Genomic DNA, 22,654 nt, shown 5'->3' with positions numbered 1-22,654 from the left:
AGGAATAAATATGGTGGACACTGATCACCTTTGTCTACAGAGCATCATCGCACTGCATTGATCATGCCGTTGCAAAGCAGGCATGGCAACCCAACCCGCTGGCTGTAGCACCCTACATGAATGTGGCCAATGAATGCTGCAGCATCAAAGTTTGTTTTGTGTTGAATCGTAGCTTCCCAATTTTCACACCAGAGAAACTAGTATGCCATAGTGCAATTTAGGTGAAAAAGAACGTATTGGAGCAATAAGGAGCAACAAATTAGTCTGCGCAGATTGGTGCAATTGGTGCAGCATTCCCAACACTGCACAATTTATGCAATGAGCCGAGCGTATCTTTGGCTGCAACAAATGCAGAATAAAAGACGCGCCACACAGTTATGAAGCATTTATTTGTTAGCGTTACTTGTGCATACACTGTACATTTGGTCCTGGCACTATAGTACACAATTTTACATGTTTGAATGCTTGTGTGGAGCTGTCATCCAACAAAACCTGTCCACCGAGGTAAGTAGCCACCCCAGCCTGATGCACCAGCTGCGTCCTGCTGCATTTCACTGGTCACAACAGCCTCAAGGTCTTTTTTCTCCTCAGGGCTCAGCTTCAGCATCGTTGTCAGGACAGGTACCAGCCGCTCCTTCTCACTGCCACCACGCAATGTTACAAACTGCACCAAAACCATGTAATAAATATAGAGGTGCCGACAGATGCTACTATAATATCAAGCTCAGCTCAAACACAAAACCCGAACAGGAAAAAGCTTATTCAAACATGTCCAAGGTGCAATCCTTTGAAAGCAAATTGAAGTTTCACTAAGTCATGAAATATTGTGCAGCCCCAAAACTTCAGAACGACAATCATCCCTATGTTACACATTGGCTAGTAAGGAAAAATCACATAACATAATGCTACCTAGTTTCCTTCCTGCACGTGTTTCGCTCCATCCCCCTAGTACCGTATTTTTGTGCGTACAACCTGTCACTGCGTATAACCCGCACCCCAAATTTCAACAGCTCAGAAAAAAAAAAAAAATTATCCCCGCGCATAACCCACAGATATAACGGCATAGAACAATGCTAAAATCATTGCAAAAGCAGTCTCCACTTGCGGATGTACGACTCGTTCACATTGTATCTCTGACCAGTGGCTCAGTTCCCCCCTCTTTGGCAGTGCTGACAAAGGTGGATTCATATGCCAGATGTTATAGCGGACAAACCAGTCACGTGAAATGTGACATGAACCGGATGACTTCGTAGCTAGCATTCACATGAGAATGGATGAAAGCGCAGATGGAGCAGCCCTCTCATGGGCAACGGTGGCAGAGAAAATGTGACCGAGCTGAAACTCCAACTGTGATTTGGCTCACCGCTATGTCGCAAAGCTCTTCCCGCGGACTGAGGGAGCGTGTGAGAACAGGTGTCGTACAAGCTTACCAGCACCACACGCACTATTCGCTAACTACTGAACGCAAAATAGCGACCGGTAGAGGATGAGAATGGCCGGCCATGAAAGAGGGTGAAGGGAGCTTCAACACGCAGGGGTGGTGAGAGGGTGGGGTTTCCTAAGAGACAATGAAACTGAAAGGCAGAGAACCTTGCCTTGAAGTGGTAGCTTCATGGCTTCGCCGCACGCATTGCCGTCAAGCCACTCTTTAAGGTAAAATTCGCACATAACCTGCACCCCCACTTTACTGCTAAATATTTTGAAATTTTTGTGCGGGTGCAAAAATACAGTAGTTTCTTCATTCCATCACAAGCTTTGAGATAATGCTCAACATTATGTAGTACTACATTAAGCAGACATGCAACAAGCATCTAGTTATATTTCTAACACTACATTGATTCGTCAGGGAAACAGCTGCAGAACATTTCATTTCAGTTTCAAAGACAGTAACATACTTGATGTATACATGTGGTGACATTTGCACACATAATCAGAACAGAAGTTCTGTGACCAAGTCAACACCTGCAATTGTATAAGCAAGGAATTGTGACAGAGTTAACCGAAGAGCCTTTCCAGCACGAGATGCAGAACTACTTGCTTAATATAGACACAAAATACTGAGCATACAGAATGAGGAACCCATCTGAGGACTTGAGTCGGGCATGATTTACGCCATTCAACATTATCTAATGAGTAACGAGAAGTTCAGCACCAATAATTTGCATTTGAACTTTAGAGCCATACTGTACTTCCAGCCATTATTGACCACAAGCCGAGAGTTCAGTAGAAGCAGCTTAATAAGAAGTTTACCTGATATAATCACTGTCAAAATTAACAAAATCAGGACCCACTGCATGGCCAAGGCACTGGAAAGCACTGTAATGGCTTCAACACTTTTAGAGGTGTGCAAATACCTAACAGAAGCTCCCAACTCAAGGGAAAAAAAATGAAAAGTAAGTTGAATATAGCATTTAAAATCAGAAATAAAAATTCATTTTCTGCATGAAAACCAGCTGCTACATATCTATTGGAGCCTACTCTCACTGCATATTAGGCAACAGTGTTAGCAGTCAAAAACATAGGTACCTAGAAATGGACTTGTACAATATGGTCTAGTCCACTTAATAGAATGTCTACCTCATGCTTAAGATCAAACATGCCCCCCACCCCCTACTTCCGAAGTTAAAATGCTGAAATCATGTTGCCTTGAAAACTAATTAGGTACCTATTCAGTGTACTCCACATTGTTCTTCGTAACAATCTCTTGTTGCTTGGGAAGTTTTCTTTCCAATTTTACAGCAAAAAATCAAAGAACCTTTCAATCTTTACAGCAGGTGGGTTACAGCAGGAGGGTTCTGCTGCCTCGCAAGGACAATGCATCAATTGAGTCAACGTCACTAATTCCTTCACAGTGTACCACAACTTCGATCGGCACTGATAGTAAGTGCAGGTGTCTTTTCACTTTGGGGTACAACACTGTTTCCTACTTGCTGAGGCATCCAAAAAGCATAGAGGTACAGCAAGTTCCACGACCTGTGGAAATTTAACCGCAGCTGGATGGCACAGTCTTGTGACTTCTGAAGCTATGAGAAGAGACCAATGTGCTTCCATGGATAGCGTCCGGAATGAGAGGCCACGGCAAAATGGCAACAATGAGAAAGAAGCACGAGATGTGCCGCACGTTCAGTTCCAGGAGCAGTTGCATGAAGACAACCCTGTTGATTTGTCAAATTAGCTTGTAAATCACAATGTGCAGGATAATTGTTCAGGTGTTCAAATTAGCTCGTAAATCATCAGGGTGTCTACCAAGTCGACATTTCCAAATTCCCCGAGTTTTCCTGATTTTTCCAGAGTGCCTTTGCAATATTCCCTGAGTGACACAGAACTTTTTTATGTCAAGACGGGCTCCCTACATCATGTCACCCAATGGTGTTACTCTCTAGTAAGCATGTTAAAAAATAAACAACTTAATCGAGTTTGAATAGTAAGGGGTAGTGTTTACTTCATTCAAAATAGAAAACAGAAGGGAGAGGTTACTAAAATGCACAGTGAATAAAATATCTAAATAAATAGTAAAGCCCATTGCAAATCGAGTCGAACATTTTCAAATATGAATAAAAAGAGATGCATAAAGAAGCAAATATTTTCGAAGATGGGCTATTCCTATCAGCTGATAGCAAGCTCATTGGTGTGAGACTCGAGCTTTGTCACAAGTGAGATTCTCTCTCAACTGTACTGACACACACTTCGCCCATGCACAATGCTTCAGTGTCGCGCTTCACTGCTTTAAAGAGTTTATTTTGGTTTGTATTAGGGACACCTGCATCTCGGCATCAGCCAACACTGTTTTTTCAGGTCAAGCTTCTTCAAAGAAGCAGCAGCATGCTTCCTTTCCTGTTCATTCCTCAATGTATCAGTCCTTTCTGTTCTCGTCCTCCTTCCGCCACGCGTTCGTCCCATGGACCGTTTGAAGCACCCTCTTGGTCAGTTGTAGAGTCAACGTCCGATTTTTCGGACTTCCTAGGGGCCACGAAAACGTCCGAAAAATCGGGTAGTCCGAAAAAATGAATGCGTGTCTTTGACTGCCTTTAAGGGCTCAAGTCCCCACAGACACGTCCGGAAAAGCTCTCAAGGCCTGCCAGTACACTTATTAGGCATATCGGTGCTAGTACTGTGACAGAAGACCGCGTGTGCATGCGTGCATAATTAAGGAATACATACTGTATCCCGTGACAATTGTCCCTTCACAAGCTTTTTCAGCTTCACCGCAGTTTCTTTGCGTATTCTTCCCCGCGTAACATTGCTGTATTGAGGCGAAGCTGACTTTCGGGAACCTGCATCATGCAACGCGCCGTGCTTTCCGAGCTTCGAAACCAATCGTGAGGATTACAAAGGCGGAAATGGTGTCATTGCTGTCAGCGGCGAATTGATTTAATGGAAGACACGACATCGGATAGCAAGCTTAATAGCGAGCGTCGAAGCAGCTAGGCCTAGCGGTTCTGCGTGCGAGAGCGCCGGCTCGAGGCGTCGAGATAATCAAAATGTCAGCGGTGGTTGCTTTGATTAATGCCATTTCGTACCTGCGGTCACGCAAGAGTCCGGAAAATCGGACGGCGAAGGGTTCTTGCATCCGAAATTTCAGACGTTCTTATACACTGACTCTATGGGGTACGTTGTAGTGCCGCGAAGACATCCGAACTATCGGGCATGTCCCAAAAATCGGGCGTCGACTGTACATCGCCAACTCCGCCCGCCGACGACACGGAGTCAAAGTCGATTCTTTACTATTCCTCTATGTTACTCGAATGTGCACTATTGCGACTTTCGGCCCCTTTCAATAAAATTATAGCTAATTTTCCCTCATAGAAGCAGAAATTCCCCAAATTTTCCTTGAGTATTTCCAGACTATTCAATATCCCTGAGAATTCCCGGTTATCCCGGTCGCTGGACACCCTGCGAGATTCTTTCATTTGTGTGCATTTATGGCGGTAATAAACCTCCATTACAGATCTTTGTCTCTGTCATTAGCAATTTTTGTGTAAGTAAAAAACTTATTACTTAGACTCGAGTATTACAACCTTCCTTAAGGAACTGCCACCTTCTCTCTAAAAAAAAAGAAGGCAACCGAAATTTCAGAGCTATGGTGGCACGCTCACTCATGTATAGTGTCGCAAAGGTGGTGGCTGTGAACAATGTTTATTCAATGTTCAGAGGTGCATCCACTTGGAGTGAATTTTTAGGATGACATCAGTTTTTAGATATTTTTTCCCAAAGCGTGCGATGAAACACATGGGCGTTCCAGGTGTGTGTGTGTGTGTGCTTCAATGCATAAAACTGCGTTTTAGTAAGTGGAACTGAATTTTTACCAAAAGTTTGATGGCGCATATCTTGAAACTGGTGCCATTCTCAGAATTCATTCCAAATAGATATGTAATCTCACTGGCTACAATTCATAAAGTACAATGTGTGCGGTAAAGTAATTAGTTCAAAATTTCATTAGTCATTTTTGCAAATTATTTGAGGATGAATTTCAATTTCTCGCACAAGTACCATATTTTCTTGTGCATAAGTTGCACTCGCTACTTTTCACAACATTCAAAGAAAAAATTGGTATATAAGACGCACTTGTGTATAAGGTGCACATATTTTAACTCGGTCGGCACAGTGAAACATGATCCCGCATGCTTGTCCACTCATCGTGAAAGGTCGTACTGCCTCATCTTGGGGCACTGTTAACCAAATTTTTAAGAGCTGCAAATTCTAGGAGACACGAAACTTGAACCAACGCTTCCTCATAGGCGCAAGAAACCAACATTTAGTGCACTTCACTCGATGCCATCAAAGGCCCAATCCTCCTATGTACTGTCCAAAAGTTCAGTGATTTCAGCTGGCAGCATTGCTGGGTTACTGTCCTAGTCGGTGTCTGAATAACTTTCACATGACTTTGTAAGCATCTTGCAGCATGTCACTGGTGTTGCCTCTGCAGCGTGGCATGCTGGTGATGAACACAAACAATGATCGCGTCATGCCTAAACACATGCATACAAAAGTGAAATAGCCAGTAGATACCGAAAACACAGACTACCGCTGAACTACTAGGACTTCTTGGATGGGCGACTGATAACGCAGTAGCTGGCTGTTGTATTCTCAGTCTCCTGCTTTCTCAGCGTCTTCAGTTGTGTCAGTGTATTTAGAACAACTTCAACGCACCTTCAAGATTGAAGCAATAATGGATGAACGCCAAATGCGTTGCTTTGGACCTGGATGTAAGCTCATGCAAGCTATTGTTTGGGTCTTTTAAGTAGCTTGGAAGTACAAGGTGTCTACCACCCGGGAAAACCGGGAATTCTCAGGGATTTTGAGTAGTCTGGAAAAAGTCAGGGAAAACTCAGGGAATTTGGGCCTCTATCAGGGAAAATTAGCGGCAATTTTATTGGAAGGGTCCAAAGTCGCGGTAATGCTGGCTCGAGCAACAGACAGGAATCGCAATGAATCGTCTTTGAGGCCCTGTCGTCGGCTGGTTGAGTTGCCAATGTGCAGTCAACGACCGACTTTCCGGATTCCCGATAATTTGGACGGCCTCGTGGCACCGCCACGTACCCCATAGAATCAACGTATCAGAACGTGTGAAATTACGGACGCAAGAACCCTTCGCCGTCCGATTTTCCGGACGTTTTGCCGTGACCGCAGGTCCGAAACGGCAATAATCAAAGACACCACCGCTGCCGTGTTGATTATTTCGCCACCTCGAACCGGCACTCTCGCACGCAGATCCGCTGGCAGCCGTTGCCACCACTGCGGCAACGCTAGGCCTAACTGCTTCGACGTTCGCTATGAAGCTTCTTGCCGTTGGGTGCCGAGTTTTTTATTGAAAGAATTAGCTGCTGTCAGCAATGGCACGGACACCGCTTTTGTGGTCCTCGCGATTGGCTTAGAAACTTAGAAAACACGGTGCGTTGCATAATGCCGGTTCCCGAAAGTCAGCTTCGCCTCTGCACAGAAATGTTACATCGTGAAGCATACGCAAAAGTATTGCAGTGAAGCATAACAAGCGTGGGAAGGGGCTATTGCCACGGAAAACAGTATGTATTCCTTAATTATACACACGTGCACCCGGTATTTCCTGTCACAGTACGAGCGCCGATATGCCTAATATGTGTACCGACAGGCCTTCAGAGCGTTTTCGAACGTGCCTGTGGCGGTTTGAGCCCCTAAGGGCAGTAAATGACACGCATTTACTTTTTTCCAACTGGCCGATTTTCCAAACGTTTTCGCGACCCCTAGGGAGTTCTAAAAATTGGCCGTGGACTGTGCAACTGACCAAGATGCTTCAAATGGTCCTTGGGGCGAAAGAGTGGCAGAATAGGGAGTTCTAAAAATTGGCCGTGGACTGTGCAACTGACCAAGATGCTTCAAATGGTCCTTGGGGCGAAAGAGTGGCAGAATGAGGACAAGAACAGAAATGATGTACGCATTGAGGAATAAACAGGAAAGGAAGCTTGCTGCCGCCGTTTTGAAGGAGCTTGAACTCAAAAAACAATGTTTTGGCTGATGCCGAGATGCAGGTGTCCCTCATCCAAACCAAAATAAACTCCTTAAAGCAGTGAAACACAACACTCAGGCGTCGTGCGCGGGCTGAGAGTATGTCAGGACAGTTGAGGTTGACTTACGAGCGGTTGAGAGAGAATCTCAATTGTGACAGAGTTCGGGCCTCATACCACTGAGCTTGCTATCAGTTGATAGAATGAATGTGTGGTTTTTATTGGCGCAAGGGCCAGGTATGGCCAAAGAGCGCCATGCAAGTGTTAGTGATTTCGCAGTGGAGTTATGAATTCTGTGAAGTTGATGTGACGTGGCTGTAAAGGGGCCTAAACTATAGTCACTGTAAAGTGCGTAAAATGTACGTGTAATAAAATTATGGCGATGACAAATGACGTGTACTATGTGCATTAAGGTGCATTGCAAAATAATGATACGATATAAAAAATGCATAGGTTTCTAAAATTAACTAGAGCACCATGGCCTCGTTAGAGCCCTTGAGACACAAGGGCCTGGAGGCATGTGCTATATAAAACAACTATCACAGCGGCATCCTCTGGAGAGAGGATGCGCTACGAATTTATTGGGCTCATAACATGTAGGACAGCCTCATTTAAAAAATTCAGGACTGCTTTGGTGTTGAAAAATGGTTCTTTACCAAGAAACATAGCTGGGTGAAGAGGTATGCAATAGCGATATGCAAGGGGAAAATGCTTTTTTCTTTCAGGTTCGGCTTCGCGACACTCCAAGAGGACGTGGAGGACGGTCAGCCTCTCACCACATCGACCACAGGTTGGCGGTTCATTTCCAGTAAGAAGAAAATTGTGTGTACCAAATGTGTGCCCTATTCTGAGGCGGCAGAATAGGACATCTGTTCGCCGTGATTTTGATGGGGAGGGCCAAAAACATAGCTGTGGCTTTACAACGTGCAGTTTATTGTTTATTTCTGCATTCCACATGCGTTGCCAGTGTTGTCGCAGTTTCTTACGCAAGAAAGGCTTCAGATCTGTGACCGGGACAGACGCTGCAGAAGAAGTGTTTAGTGATGTGAGTGATGTGGCCATTTTATCAGCCAGTACATTACCCTCGATACCTCTATGGCCAGGTACCCAGCATATTACTAAATGTATATGTGATATATAAATACTGCATAAGAGGGAGTAAAGTTCAATGAATACAGGATTTTTAAGCTTTTGTAATGAAATGAACGCTTTTACGAGACTTAGCGAGTCTGTGTATACAATTGCTCTGTCGAGCTTTAATTTCTGTATACGTCTTACTGCAGACAGTACTGCATAAGCTTCTGCAGTAAAGATACTTGTAAGTCAGATATAGTAAGTAAGTAAGTAAGTCAGATATAGAAAGAGAGGGACCAACAGCAGCATAAGATACACCAGCATGTGATTTAGACGCGTCTGTGTAGAATTCAGAGCAGCTGTACTTCGATTGAAGTTCGCGGAAATGCATAGTGATTTCGATGTCAGGTGCGTGTTTTGTGATCTCTACAAAGGATACGTCACAGTCTATCACCTGCCACTCCCAGGGCGGTAATAGCTTAGTTGGAGGCATTAGTCGATGTTCGAGAACTGGGACATCCATTTCCGTGCTAAGTTTTCTTGCATGCAGTGAGAAAGGAAGTCTCATGGAGGGCTTATTATTATTATTATTATTATCGAGCATATTGTTGAGCTCAAGGAAATGAATAAGTCTGCGATTTATCATTTTTTCAAAAATCTTACACATACAATTTGTTAGAGCTATCGGACAATAACTTGTTGCCAAGGAGGGGTCATTTCCCTGCTTTAGAACAGGAACCACAATCGCTTCTTTCCATGTGGATGGGAGGTATCCTGAAGCCCAAATAGTGTTGAATAGTGTAAGAAGTGTAACTTGTGCGTCAGTATGTAGGTTTCTGATCATGTCATACATGACTCTGTCAGGTCCTGGTGCAGTGCTTTTGCATGTGTTCAAGGCAGCTCTCAACTCGGCAATACCGAAAGGCCGGTTATACGGTTCATTCTGCCTGGATTTTCTTATTATTGGCTTACACTCAACTATTTCTTTATGTTTAAGAAAGGATTGGGAATAGTGCGTTGAGCTCGACACTCGCTCAAAGTGCTCCCCAAGTGAGTCTGCCTGGTCTTTCAGTGTATCGCCCTGTGTGTTTACCAAAGGTAGTGAATATGTTTGTCGCCCTCTTATCCTATTAACCTTGTTCCAGACTTTGGCCTCATCTGTATAGGAATTTATACTCGATAAAAACTTCTCCCAACTTTCTTTTCTAGCCTGGCGGCGGGTTCTCCTGCCTTGGGACTTTATTTTCTTAAAGTTAATAAGATTCTCTGCAGTGGGAGAGGCGCGTAGCAACCCCCACGCTTTGTTCTGTTTTTTACGAGCGATCCTACAATCGTCGTTCTACCACGGGACACGCCGTTTGCATGCCAGGCCATTTACTTCTGATATGCATTTTGATGCGGCATCTATTATAAAGGCTGTAAAATACTCAACAGCAGCATCAATTCCTAGCGAGGGCATATCATCCCATGATATACTAGTTAGGGTTCGGAATTTCTCCCAGTCAGCTGTGTCAATCTTCCACCTAGGAGCCTATGGTGGATATTCGTTTTCTTTAAGTGTTCTTAGTAGTACGGGAAAGTGGTCGCTTCCGTAAGGATCATTCGTAACTTCCCATTCTAGTTCAGGCAGTATGGACGGAGAAACTATGCTCAGATAAATTGAAGAAAAGGTATTGTTTGCAAGACAGTAATATGTGGGTTTCTTCTTATTCAGCAGACACGCACCAGAAGAGAGAAGGAACTGTTCAACAAGACGACCTCGCGCATTTATATGAGAGTCGCCCCACAGGAAGTTCTGCGCATTGAAATCCCCAAGCACTACGTAAGGTTCTGGCAATTCATCTATGAAGGACTGAAACTCATGTTTAGTTAATTTGTAATGTGGGGGTATGTAGAGCGAGCAGACAGTGATAAGTTTGTTGAGGAGAACAGCACGAACCGCGACTGCTTCAAGGGGCGTTTGTAGCTGCAAATGTTGACACGCTATGCCTTTCTGAATAACAATGGCAACACCGCCCGATCATCGCGATCTCTGCGAAACGTAACATACTGTCGAAGAAAGTTTGTGTATTTTGATTTTAAGTGTGTTTCCTGTACACACAGCACTTTCGGATTGTGTTTATGGATAAGTTCTTGCACATCATCGAGATTCCTAAGAAGACCTCTGACATTCCATTGAATGATTTGTGTATCCATATTTAAAGAAAAATTGGTGCTGTGTTTACGGAAATGGAGGTGATGCCGCTTAGGTTACAGAGCTCTTTCGAGGCCCTGTAACGGGGGTTCCGCCCTTTCTGGAGCGTTCGAGGGAGCCTCGCCGCTCCTTAGGCGCTTGGTGCACCTTGAGAATAGGTGTAGTGTCCATTGCCTCTTGTGAGGCGCCGGACACGTGCTCTTGCGAGCGAGAAGTTACCAGGGAGAGTCCCGCCTTGGAGGGCAAGACCCCTGCGCCCACCAGACCGGAGGTCGATGGGGCTCCCTGGGGGATTTGGCTGCGCCGGCCGTTGCCAGCGCTGGAAGGGACCTGGGAGGTTGAGGCAGCCTCGGCTGCGCCCACTTTCGGGGTCGATGGTCCCCTCTCCTCGGTTGATGGAGCAGCGCTAGCTGCAAACGCCGCGGGAGCAGTTGGCGTAACTGCCGACTCACTGACTGTGGGTCGGACAGCCGCTGGAAGCCTTTGTGTCGCTGCCCCCTGGCGCGTCACATCGGCAAAGCTTTTCTTGCGCAGGTATGAAACCCGCCTGCGTGCCTCTTTGAAAGTGATATTTTCTTTTACTTTTATGGTCACTATTTCTTTTTCTTTTTTCCAAGACGGGCAGGACTGCGAGTACGCGGCATGCTCGCCATCACAGTTGACACAGTGTGGGGTATTCTGGCATGTTTCAGAGGAGTGTTCGTGTTCACTACACTTGGCACAAGTCATCCGGCCTCGACAGTTCTGTGAGCTGTGGCCGAACCTTTGACACTTGAAGCATCTCAGGGGATTTGGCACATATGGCCTAACACGAATCTTGAGGTACCCGGCCTCGATGGTGTCGGGCAGAACACTAGAGCCGAGAGTAAGTATTAGGTGTTTTGTCTGAATTTCTTTCCCTTCCTGCCTAATCTAAATTCGTTTGACACTGACGACGTTCTGATCACTCCAGCCCTCCAGGAGTTCAGTTTCAGATAGCTCTAGCAAATCCGCATCGGAGACGACGCCGCGCGTGGTATTCATGGTACGGTGTGGGGTAACTGTAACCGGAACATCGCCAAAGGACACTAGTTTAGGTAGTTTTTCATGCTGTTTTTCATCACGAAGCTCCAGTAGGAGATCGCCGCTTGCCATTTTCGACGCTTTGTAGCCAGGTCCAAAGACTTCAGTCAGGGTTTTCGATACCAGAAAAGGTGAGATCGTTCTCACCGTCTTTCCAGATTGATCAGAGTGGACGACGTGAAAGCGGGGAAAGTTACATGTTCGGTTGCCCGAAAATTGAAAGACTTCGGTGCGCCCTCGTTTAGGGGGGGCAATCAGGAAGTGGGGGAAACAAATTTTCCATAAATAGGCATAATAAATTCGGCAACAGCGCCGACCGCCCACCATGGAGCCCAACAAAGGGGACGCAGCAGAGCTTGCATACAAGTCTGCACTACGCCAGTCGTACGCCGTCACTATAACCAAATATGGTGTACCCAAGGTTGGATAGCCACACAGGGTTAACCCTTGCCGCCAAGAAGAAGGAAGTAAATAGAAGAGAGAAGGAGACAGGAAAGGTGGAAAGTAAGGGAAAGACGAAGGCTAGAGGGAGAGAGAGACAGGAAAAGGCAACTACCGATTTCCCCCGGGTGGGTCAGTCCGGGGGTGCCGTCTATGTGAAGCAGAGGCCAAAGGGTTGTGTTGCCTCCGCCGGGGGGCCTTAAAGGTCCAAACACCCAGCATCGGCTCAACCCCCAGGATCCCGCATTGCCCAGACATGGCTAAGCCGCGCACGGCTACACGAGGGAGGGTCCAACCCTCGTGTGCTCGGGTACGTGGTGTCGCAACACACCAAACGCCTGCTGACACAGACGCCCCTGCGGGGTATCAGTTGATAGAAATAGCTCATCTTCGAATATATTTGCTTCTTTGTGCATATCCTTTTTTATTCGTATTTGTGAATGTCCGACTTATTTGCAATTTTTTTTCGAAGACACTTTATTTGCTGTGAATTTTACTAACCCCTGCCTTCTATTCTCTTTTTGAATAACATAAACACTACTCCTTAGTATTCAAATTGGATTAAGTCGCTCTTTAATTTTTTTCATGTGCTTACTCGAGAGTGACAGCATCAGGCAATATGGTTTCAGCCCGTCTTGACATAAAACATAGTTCTGCATCACTCAGGGAAATGGGCAAAGGCACTCAGGGAAAACTTGGAAAACTCAGGGAATTTGGAAACGTCAACTTGGTAGACACCCTGAAGTAACGTTGCATGCGGGCTGCTAGAGGCTTACTGTATTCATCTGGATGGTGATATCTATATCAGTGACACTTTTGTTTGAACGCATTTGGTGGTTATCACTGTGCACAGGCCTGATAATCTCGAGGAAGTGTATTTTTTATTGAATTTCTGGAGTTAACTTAATAATTGTTATTTCGTAATCAATTTAGTGCATAACAGGCTATGTAGCCCCAAAGAATGACCAGCAAAACCAAATTTGAACAGTGCTCAAAAGCGCTCATTTGGCCACCTGTTCATGAAATGCTTGCACAAGTAGAGAGGGGAGGAGAGTGCCTTACCCATCTGATAAACTGCAGACATTTATCGCAAACATAGAAAACTGTTTACGTACAGCTTCAGCTTTAGCAAATTAAAACCAAATGGCACATTGGAGTTAATTTATGTGTAGAAAAGGAAATCGGCTCGCACTAGTTGGTTGCACACAACACGTGAAAGATATCATTAAGAGCCTAATTAAGTTCTATGCAATGACAAGGCTGTATTTCCTCGTAAAAGCAGAGAACAAGGCAAGACAAGGCAAGCAGCAGCGAATGCACTAGTTAAAGCTTTGTCGCGTTACGGGAATGTGCCTGCACATATGCTTTCTTCCGATTATGATATTGAACTGCTTGTTATGTGACTTCATGATGAGTGATATTCAGCTCTTTCTAGCCACCATAGCTGAACGTAAGGCATTACATTCCTCCAACATGATGTCCCACTCTTTTCAATAAAGAGGACAAATTACCGTTTACAATTTTTAAAAAGTTTTACGGAAGTTCTTCAAACCACACTCACTGTTTTTATGATTTATATAAGGTGTACACATTGCATGGTTACTATGTATAAATTTTCTATATTGTTTCCCTTACTCCCTGTCCCTTCTGGGCTCTGCAAGGTATATTAAAAAAAAAAAAGCTTCCATGTCACTGTAGCCAGATTTCTGGCGTAAACTTACAGCCCTTCAGCTTGCATCTAAGTGACATAAAAATGAAGCAAAAAATTAAACCAGCCTCTGTCCTATTCCTCCTGCCTCTCTCCTACGTGCTGCCAATGTGAAAACCAAGTTCTCAGCTTACTATATTGGCACGCGCTAGTTACAGTAGAAGCCGAGGAGGTAGAAGTGTGTGTGGTAGCTGCTGCAGAAATGAACAGTAAATGGCTGTTCGCTTGGAGCTGACTGCTTGCTTTTCCTCTTGCGACAAACTGGTGGAGGCGCCAGGTACGCATCCACCGTATGCCTACTGGTCCTGAACCAGAAGCTACCAATGCCAGTACCTTGGGGACGGCAGAAATCCATCGAAGCAGCCATCGCCTCCTAGGTCTTCCCCCACAATACTTCCCTGGCAAGCTGTCAACAACTAGCACATCAAGATGTCCACAACTACCGCAAGCCAAACCGAGGGGATCCCAAATGCTGCTGTGCCATGCAACGCGCCTCGCATGCCTAACCCGTTCCACGGCGACACCTTTAAGGAGGTTGAAGACTGGTTGGACCAGTTCGACCGGGTCGCTGCCTTTAACGACTGCGACGATCGGCATAAGTTGAAGAACGTTTACTTCTCCCTTTTAGACACGGCAAGAGTATGGTACGAGAACCACGAAGCCTCATCTACCAGCTGGCAGGAGTTTTACCGACTGCTTCGTGATGCCTTCAGCACCCCCAAAAAGAAAGAAAAAAAGCCGAGCAGGCACCGTCTTCGAGGTTCCAAATGCTGAACGAAACCGTTGCCATGTTCGTTGAAGACATGACGCGATTGTTCCGTCGGGCCAACCCACTAATGCCAGAAGAAAAGCAGGTGCGTCTGTTAATGCGAGGCGTAAAAGAACAGTTTTTCACGGGTCTCGTGCGCAATCCTCCTACAACAGTGCCTCAGTTCATTCGTGAGGCAACAGCCATGGAACGTATGCTTCGGCAGTGGCTCTCGCAGTATGAACGCTAGACCACCATGACTGCTGCATGCCCTCTCGTACCTGCAAATGATGACAGGGAGTCCCTTACCGAACTAGTACGGCAAATTGTTTGAGAACTGCAGAAGTCTTATGCATCGGCTCCGGCACCTCCGAGTGCCGCGGCTCTTACGGACGTCATTCGGGAGGAAATCGGCGGCAAAGTGGTTCATCCTTCACCACCAACACGTACTGAACCCCCCCCGTTCTCGTACGCGGATGCTCTTCGTGTTTGCGCACCGTCAAAGGGCCATTTTTTGCAGCCTCCTGCTCGGTTTCCTCGACACTTCCCAAGTCCAACCATTGCACAAATCTGCAAGCAGCTTTTTATCCTGGTCTGCGCAAGACTACAGTATGGCATGCTCCCGACAACAGTCCGTTGTGCTATCACTGTGGGGAGGCTGGTCACATGTATCGCGACTGCCAGTACCGACGGATTGGTCTGTGGGGATACCATCCAGATGCCCGTTGCCCGCGCTATGGCGAACACCCGCATAAAATCGAGGAATACTTAGAAAGTAACCGGTTTCCTCCTGCCCCGCAGCGAAGACAGTCACAGTTGCCATCACCTCGTCGATACACGCCACCAAACCCGCCTTTGATTCCGCTGGAGTAAACGGTGGAAGCCTGCACTGGGGAAACTGAAAACGGTGACCTCTGGGGGTGAGGCCGCTGTCATGCCAACCGTCAAATATCTTCCGCCGATGCCTTTTACAAAACTGCCAAAAGCACTTTCACTGCTATTACTGCTTCATCGACGGTTATCCGGTAACTGCACTTGTCGATACTGGAGCTGATTACTCGGTTGTGAGTGCCTCACTGGCCACTTGGCTACGCAAGGTGCTGACAGCGTGGGACAGCCCACATCTGGTTACAGCTGGAGGACACCTCGTATCACCCATTGGACGATGCACCGCCAGACTCGCAATTTCTACTTCGACTTTCGTAGCGTCTTTCCTTCTGCTGCCCAAGTGTTCTCGGCTGGTTATACAGGGCATGGATTTTCTCCAGGAATATGGGGCGATCATTAACCTGCATGACTTGTTCGTGACTTTTTCTAACTATGTTTCTTCTGATTTGAGTGTGGAGGATGAACATTACCGCACGGCTTCACGCGTGGTCGATGACTACGCGACATTACCGCCTTGAAGTAGCATCTTCGTCCTCGTTGAGTGCCCCCAAGACCAACTAGGAATAGGCATCGCCGAAGGTAACTTCACCATCTTGCTGGATCGAGAATTCGGCGTCGCATGAGGTCTCATAGAGCTCCAAAATAGGCAAACCATGATTCTAGTTACCAACTTCAGTGGCGAATACAAGCACTTCGCGAGGCATACCACCATGGCCTACTTTGAAATGGTGGACGAGTCCAACGCCTGTGCTTCGGTAATGACAATCTCGATTCCGGAACCCAGCGATGTGGACTTGACCAGTCGCATCAGTGTCAACCCACAGCTAGACCAACCCGAAAAGGAGGCTCCTCACTCTGCTATCGTCATTTAGCGACTGTTTCACCACCACATCGAAGGTCAAACAGACTCCTTTAACTAAACACAGAATCATCACTGAACCGACCGTCCCAACCTGTTCGCCAAAACGCTTATCGCGTGTCACAGAGAGAATAGGATGCTATTCGTCATGAAGTTAAACAAATGCTAAACGATGATGTCATTCAACCATTGACAAGTCCTTGGGCTTCACCTGTTGTATTAGTTAAGAACAAAGATGGTTCCCTACAATTCTGTGTCGATTATTACAAACTGAACAAGACCACGAAAAAAGACGTTTACCCACTTCCTCGGACTGACGATTCTTTGGATCCCCTGCGAAATGCCCGTTACTTTTCTTCAATGGATCTGCGTGGCGGGTACTGGCAGATTAGAGCTGACGAACGGGAGAAGGAAAAAAATGGCGTTTATAACATCCGATGGTCCCTATCGTTTTAAGGTCCTCCCTTTTGGATTGTGTTCTGCTCCGGCCACATTTTGACGCATGAAGGACACAGTTTTAACTGACGTTAAGTGGCACTCATGTTTAGTCTATTTAGACGATGTAGTTGTTTTTTCCACCAAGTTTGAACAACACATCCAGCGGCTTGAGGCGGTTCTTCAAGCCATATGCACCGCCGGCCTGTCTATGAAGCCCGAAAAATGTCACTTTGGCTACGAGGAGCTTAAATTTCTAGGTGTTATTGTCAGCAGCACCAGTGTGCGCCCTGACCCTGACAAAGCCATGGCAGTTGCTCTGTTCCAGATACTCAAGACAAAGAATGATGTCCGCCGATTTTTAGGGCTTTGTGCGTATTACTGCCGATCTGTGCCCAATTTTTGTGAGATTGCCGAACCTTTGCAACGACTCAGGAATGACGTCACATTTGTTTGGGGCCCGGCACAATCCGACGCCTTCCACGACCTTCAGCGACGTCTACAGACACCACCGATCCTTGGTCACTTTGACACCGAGGCCGATACAGAAGTGCATACTGATGCTAGTAACGTTGGTCTCAGAGCGACACTCGTACAGTTTTAAGCTGGTGTCGAACGCGTTATTGTGTATGCCAGCCGAACTTTGTCTGCTGCTGAAAAAGCTACTCAGCAACTGAAAAGGAATGTCTGGCAGTCGTATGGGCTATCCAGAAGTTCCAGCCATACTTGTACGGGCGCCCCTTCCGCGTCGTCAGCGACCACCACTCTCTCTGCTGACTGGCGAATCTCATGGATCCTTAAGGCCGTCTCGCAAGATGGAGCCTTCGGTTGCAGGAATATGATGTGAAAATTGTCTATAAGTCTGGCCAGAAACACACGGACGCTGACTGTCTCTCCTGCGCCCCCGTTGAACCCGCACCACTAGATACTAATGACGACTCTGGTTTTCTTTGTACTCTTCTGCCTTTAAGCCTAGCTCAACAGCAACACCAAGATTCCGAGCTCCAGCCCTTGATTGAATATCTTGAAGGAAGCCGCCCAAAACCCCAGCAGCAGTTTGTGCACCACTTGTCTTCTTTCTGCCTATGCGGTGACATCCTATACAAGCGGAACTTTCACCCTACGGCAACCGTTTTCCTGCTTGTTCCCGCTCCTCTCCGCGACAATGTTCTATGTGCATGCCACGACGAACTAATGTCTGGGCATCTTGGTTTCACATGTAATCTGGCAAGGATCCAGCATAAGTACTACTGGAGAAAACTTGCAAAAACCGTGAAGCAGTACATCACAAGTTATCGAGATTGCCAGCGTTGCAAAGTTCCACCACTGAAACCAGCTGGTCTGTTTCAGCCTGTACGACCTCCTTGCTCACCTTTTGAACAAGTTGGGATGGATTTACTTGGCCCGTTTCCCAAGTCTTTGGCTGATAACCACTGGATCGTTGTCGCCACCGATTACCTCACTTGATACTGCGAAACACTAGCCGTTCAGCGAGCTACTGCTTCAGATGTATCCAACTTCTTTGTCAAAAATATCATCCTTCGACATGGTGTTCCCGCTGTCGTCATTCCGGACCGTGGTACGGCCTACACCGCCCAGTTGGTTCGAGATATTCTGCAGGTGAGTGGAACAATGCACCATACAGCAACTGCGTATCACCCGCAGACTAACAGGTTAACTGAACGTCTCAACAAAATGACTGCGGATATGCTTTCTATGCATGTCGCCACGGATCATAAAAGTTGGGAAGAACTGCTCCCGTATGTGACATTCGTGTATAACACTGCCCTCTCCCCCCTCCCCCCCCCTTCAAGAAACCACCGGGTTTCCTCCTTTTCGTCTGGCCTACGGATGCAACTTCACCACTATGCTTGACGTGATGCTCCTACCAACTTCGTCTCAACCTACCACGCCAGATACAGATGCCTTTGTTCAGCGTGCCAAAGCAGTGCGGCACCTTGCACGGCAACCAATTCGATCCCGACAAAGTCAAGATGCTCGTCGATACAACATATGCCATCGAGACATCACATACAACCCGGGAGATCTCGTATGGGTTTGGACCCCTATACGCCAACGAGGCCGCTCAGAAAAATTATTGTGCCGATACTTTGGACCCTACATAGTTTTGCATCGTCTAAGTCCTGTCAACTACGAAGTTATTCCAGCCTAAAATTCGCACCACTCCCGTAGACCACGTTCCTCTGACATTGTTCACATTACCAGGATGAAGTCCTACTACTCGCACTGACTCTCATCCACAAACTTTGTGGTGTGGCCCTTGTCGTCACGTCCGTTGTCTTTCTCATTTCTTTTATTTTCTCCTTATGGCATTTGACATCTCCCTAACTTTTGTTGTTTTGGAGGGAGGGGTAATGGCACGCGCTAGTTACACTAGAAGCTGAGGAGGAAGTGCGCGTGGTAGCTGCTGCAGAAGCTAATAGTAAACGGCCGTTCACTTGGAACTGACTGTTTGCCTTTTCCTCTCACGACAATATATAGTAAACTACTTTCTTCACGAGGACCTTTGTTGCTAAAACACGCCCATTCACTATGTCCATCAGGGGGCACCATTTGAGCACAGGCCATTGCATTCTGTGCCTTAATAGACGACAGTATAACACCATTCAATTGTGCATTCAAAGGGTTTCTTACTTTCATGATGATATTTTTAAGATACTCCAGGTTCTGAGAGTGCTTCTCTCTCTCCTGGTTGCGCTCAAGACGCCGAATCTCTTCCTTGAGCACTCGAACTTGCTCAGTCAGACGAAGGTTGCTTGATTCCGACTCGTTCAGCAGCTGCATTAAAAAAACAAAAGGTTCACTAAAAGTGTTTGCAATAATGGTGAAATGGTGAAAACCTATGGTGAAATACCTGAAAAAGATTATATGTCTACACAAGAAGCAAGCTGGTGCACATTTCTTCTTCTTGCCCACAGTTAAGATAAAATGTGTTTCAAGTGACATGTCTCAAAAGGCTTAAAGATAATCAGATGTTTGACTGAACCCTGCATAACTTAAAGCTGTATTGCTGGACCTTTTAAAGAGCCACTAAATTCCTAAATAGAGAACAATTAAACAAAAATATGCTAACATTATGGCACAAGAACTTCTTAGGTATACACGCCCCCAATTTCTCATTCTCTTCTTGCATGCGTTTTCTCACATTTCACTTCACAAAACCACACACTCCATAGGCTTCCAGGGAAATGTCCGTGCCCATCAAAGCCATATGTCACAGAAGTGCTCTTTCGTGAACTTTTGCTGTGCATACATGATATTTCAGTGCACTGCATCTCTGCTGCCACTGCCAGACCCAACTGAGTTTCCTGTGACTAGTGGCAAAGCACTGATGCAGCAGCTAAGTAACAAGCTGGCTGGAAGCCAGGGAAGGAGTAGACTTTATTGAAAACTACACAGCATTTACCTAGCTTTCCTTGCACAGGCTTACATGCATACTGGCAATGGCTTGCTGCAACAGAATGACAACACTTTCCTCTCCTTCCTTTCAAGGGCAACTTCGGTGATTTTAGCACGAAAGTGTTTTATGCCAGGCTCCACCGAAAATCTGTCCCATGTACAGCAATTGAAATGTGATATTCAGACCACATGGCGGCCAGCACTTTTTGCGCCACTGGTAAGGGCTGGGTGATCTCTGGGACGGTAAAATGCAGTCACAATGCATCGCAAAGGCTTGCGCTTTCATGCGATAAAAAACGCAGCAATTCAGTGGCCAATGGTGGCACAAAAAGGGGCCGGCAGTGACGCGCTCCGAGTATTGTGTTTCAATCGCTGACCACTGCACATACATCACGCAATGTCATTATGCCAATCTACAAGATGGCAACTCTTTGCCATGTTGTCTACCTAGAAAGGCTAGAAAGGCTTGCTTTACTAAAGGAATTGTGCTCTTGTTTTATATTTGTTGCAATAGGATATTTAGGTATCAATGTTTTATCCCCAAGTAATTTCGTAGACTACATGGCCGGCAACCTGGACACCTGTAAGAGAAGTAAAGATGGCAGCGCTAGGAAGTCTCTTGTGTTTATACTGTACTTAGCTTTTGATTGCTTACCCAATGGTTAGGAAATAGGCATAAAAAGGTTAGCAAGGTTTACCTTATAAACAAATTTTTCTCTTGATGACGTTATTTGTTGCAATGAGGAATTCAAGTATAATTTGTTTTGTCATTCTATAATCTCTTAGACAACATGAACAGCAGCCTGGATTCCTACAGGAGTCCAGGTCTCGCAGTCATACCAAGGTCCATTCAAGTGGTCATGAAGGCAAGGCCGCAATGTGGTCTAGAACCAATTGCAACTTTTTACGCGAGATTGCACCGTGCCTAGATCTTGTGGGGCAAAACACCAGTTCATAAAAGTTACGCATACACATATCACTCATGGAAATACATTTGTAAAAGTACAGAAAATACCATTACAATGAAAAAGTTTGAATTCACTGGCTGTTTCCTTCTATTCATGAACAATAATGGGTGCAAAACTACGTCAGCTTACTGTAGTTCACTCATGGCGATGCGTGCTGGGATATGCAGAGATGGTATAACTGTATTTAAGACGCTAATGTCGCCAGAAGTCTTGTGTGTAGTCACAAATAGTGCCCGATAATGAATAAATAAAAAGTCATCAATAGTGTCCAGTGTCCAAGAAAAACTATAGGTGGCAGGCGTGCTATGCTAGTGAATTATTGCACTATAGTGCTGTTTTCTCTTGACAGAAAAACCGGTGGGCGTTGGTACTAGTACTAGGGATGCATGCATGTGGTATATTGCAATATAGTGTCATTTTCTCTTGATGCAGAAATAACAGATGTGTTGGTCCTACTAGGGATGCATGCATGTGGTACCTAGTTTGAAATCCGGGCTAACCTAATGCTCTAAATTCACGCGTAACAGTCAAGCCTCACCGGTGTGATACCTGCAGTTATAGAATGAGAGCTATATATACCCAGAGGATATTCACAGTATTCTTCATTGTGACGCGATGTTGTGACAAATGTTCCCATTTGCTTGCACTGTCCTTGTACCTGGTTGTACTGTAGTTATGTGCTCTATTTATAACGAATTAGGGTGGTCATTCCGGAGCACTCCAGAGGTAGTCATTTTTCTCATGTAGTCTAAAAATGGCACTCTGACTACATTCAGTAGGTTTTCTCAAATCACTGAAGTTTCACTTACCGCACCCACATATGCTCCCTCCAATGACGTTAAAGCAATTGCAAGATTCGGCTAGTTTCCGGTTGTGCGAGTGCTATGTAGCTTCCGTTGGTGCACTTTTTCCGGTGTTGACTCGGCCGTTTAGACGGTTACATAATTGTGCTGTTGTGCTTCACATGAATAGCATCATATTGGCAACGCGGCAACATTTGCATTTGTTAGCGGCACCTTTAGTTCTATGTGCTGATAAGTTGTGCCAGTGTACAAAGGCAGCAACTCCAACATCCCTGGTAGCTACAGGTCAATACCCATATGGAGCATTAGAAGCACTAGTTTCGAAAAATTAATGGCACAACAACTGAAGGACTTTTTTAACCCATTCAGGCACCAATTCTATCCCTTAAATATGTAGTTTCACCACATTTCTCGCATCTTCAGAATCATGAAAAGCATACAGCTGCAAAACAAATTAAGCATTTGCAATTATTCAGTGAGCTTTATCAAGATTAGAGTATGTGAACTCTATGTGAGAACTCTCTACAGTAACCTCAGATATGAGACTATCAACTATTTCATATCTAGCATATT

At 45.7% G+C, this 22,654-nt stretch overlaps 1 protein-coding gene across 2 annotated transcripts in view; it reads right to left on the bottom strand.

Moving 5' to 3' along the window:
- Positions 1-370: 370 nt before the first annotated feature.
- Positions 371-22,654, bottom strand: part of LOC142585522 (uncharacterized) — a 165,530-nt gene continuing 143,246 nt past the window's right edge. For both annotated transcript variants that reach the window (XM_075696329.1, XM_075696338.1), the window contains 2 exons: positions 19,546-19,689; positions 371-664 (listed from right to left, as the gene is read on the bottom strand). In XM_075696329.1, the coding sequence (XP_075552444.1) occupies positions 479-664; positions 19,546-19,689 (330 nt within the window). In that variant the 3' untranslated portion in view covers positions 371-478. The remainder of the gene's footprint in view (positions 665-19,545; positions 19,690-22,654) is intronic.

This window comes from Dermacentor variabilis, chromosome 1 (assembly GCF_050947875.1).
Source record: "Dermacentor variabilis isolate Ectoservices chromosome 1, ASM5094787v1, whole genome shotgun sequence".
Taxonomy (NCBI): domain Eukaryota; kingdom Metazoa; phylum Arthropoda; class Arachnida; order Ixodida; family Ixodidae; genus Dermacentor; species Dermacentor variabilis.
Note: the sequence above shows the minus strand (reverse complement) of the source record. Positions and strands in the feature narration are given on the sequence as shown.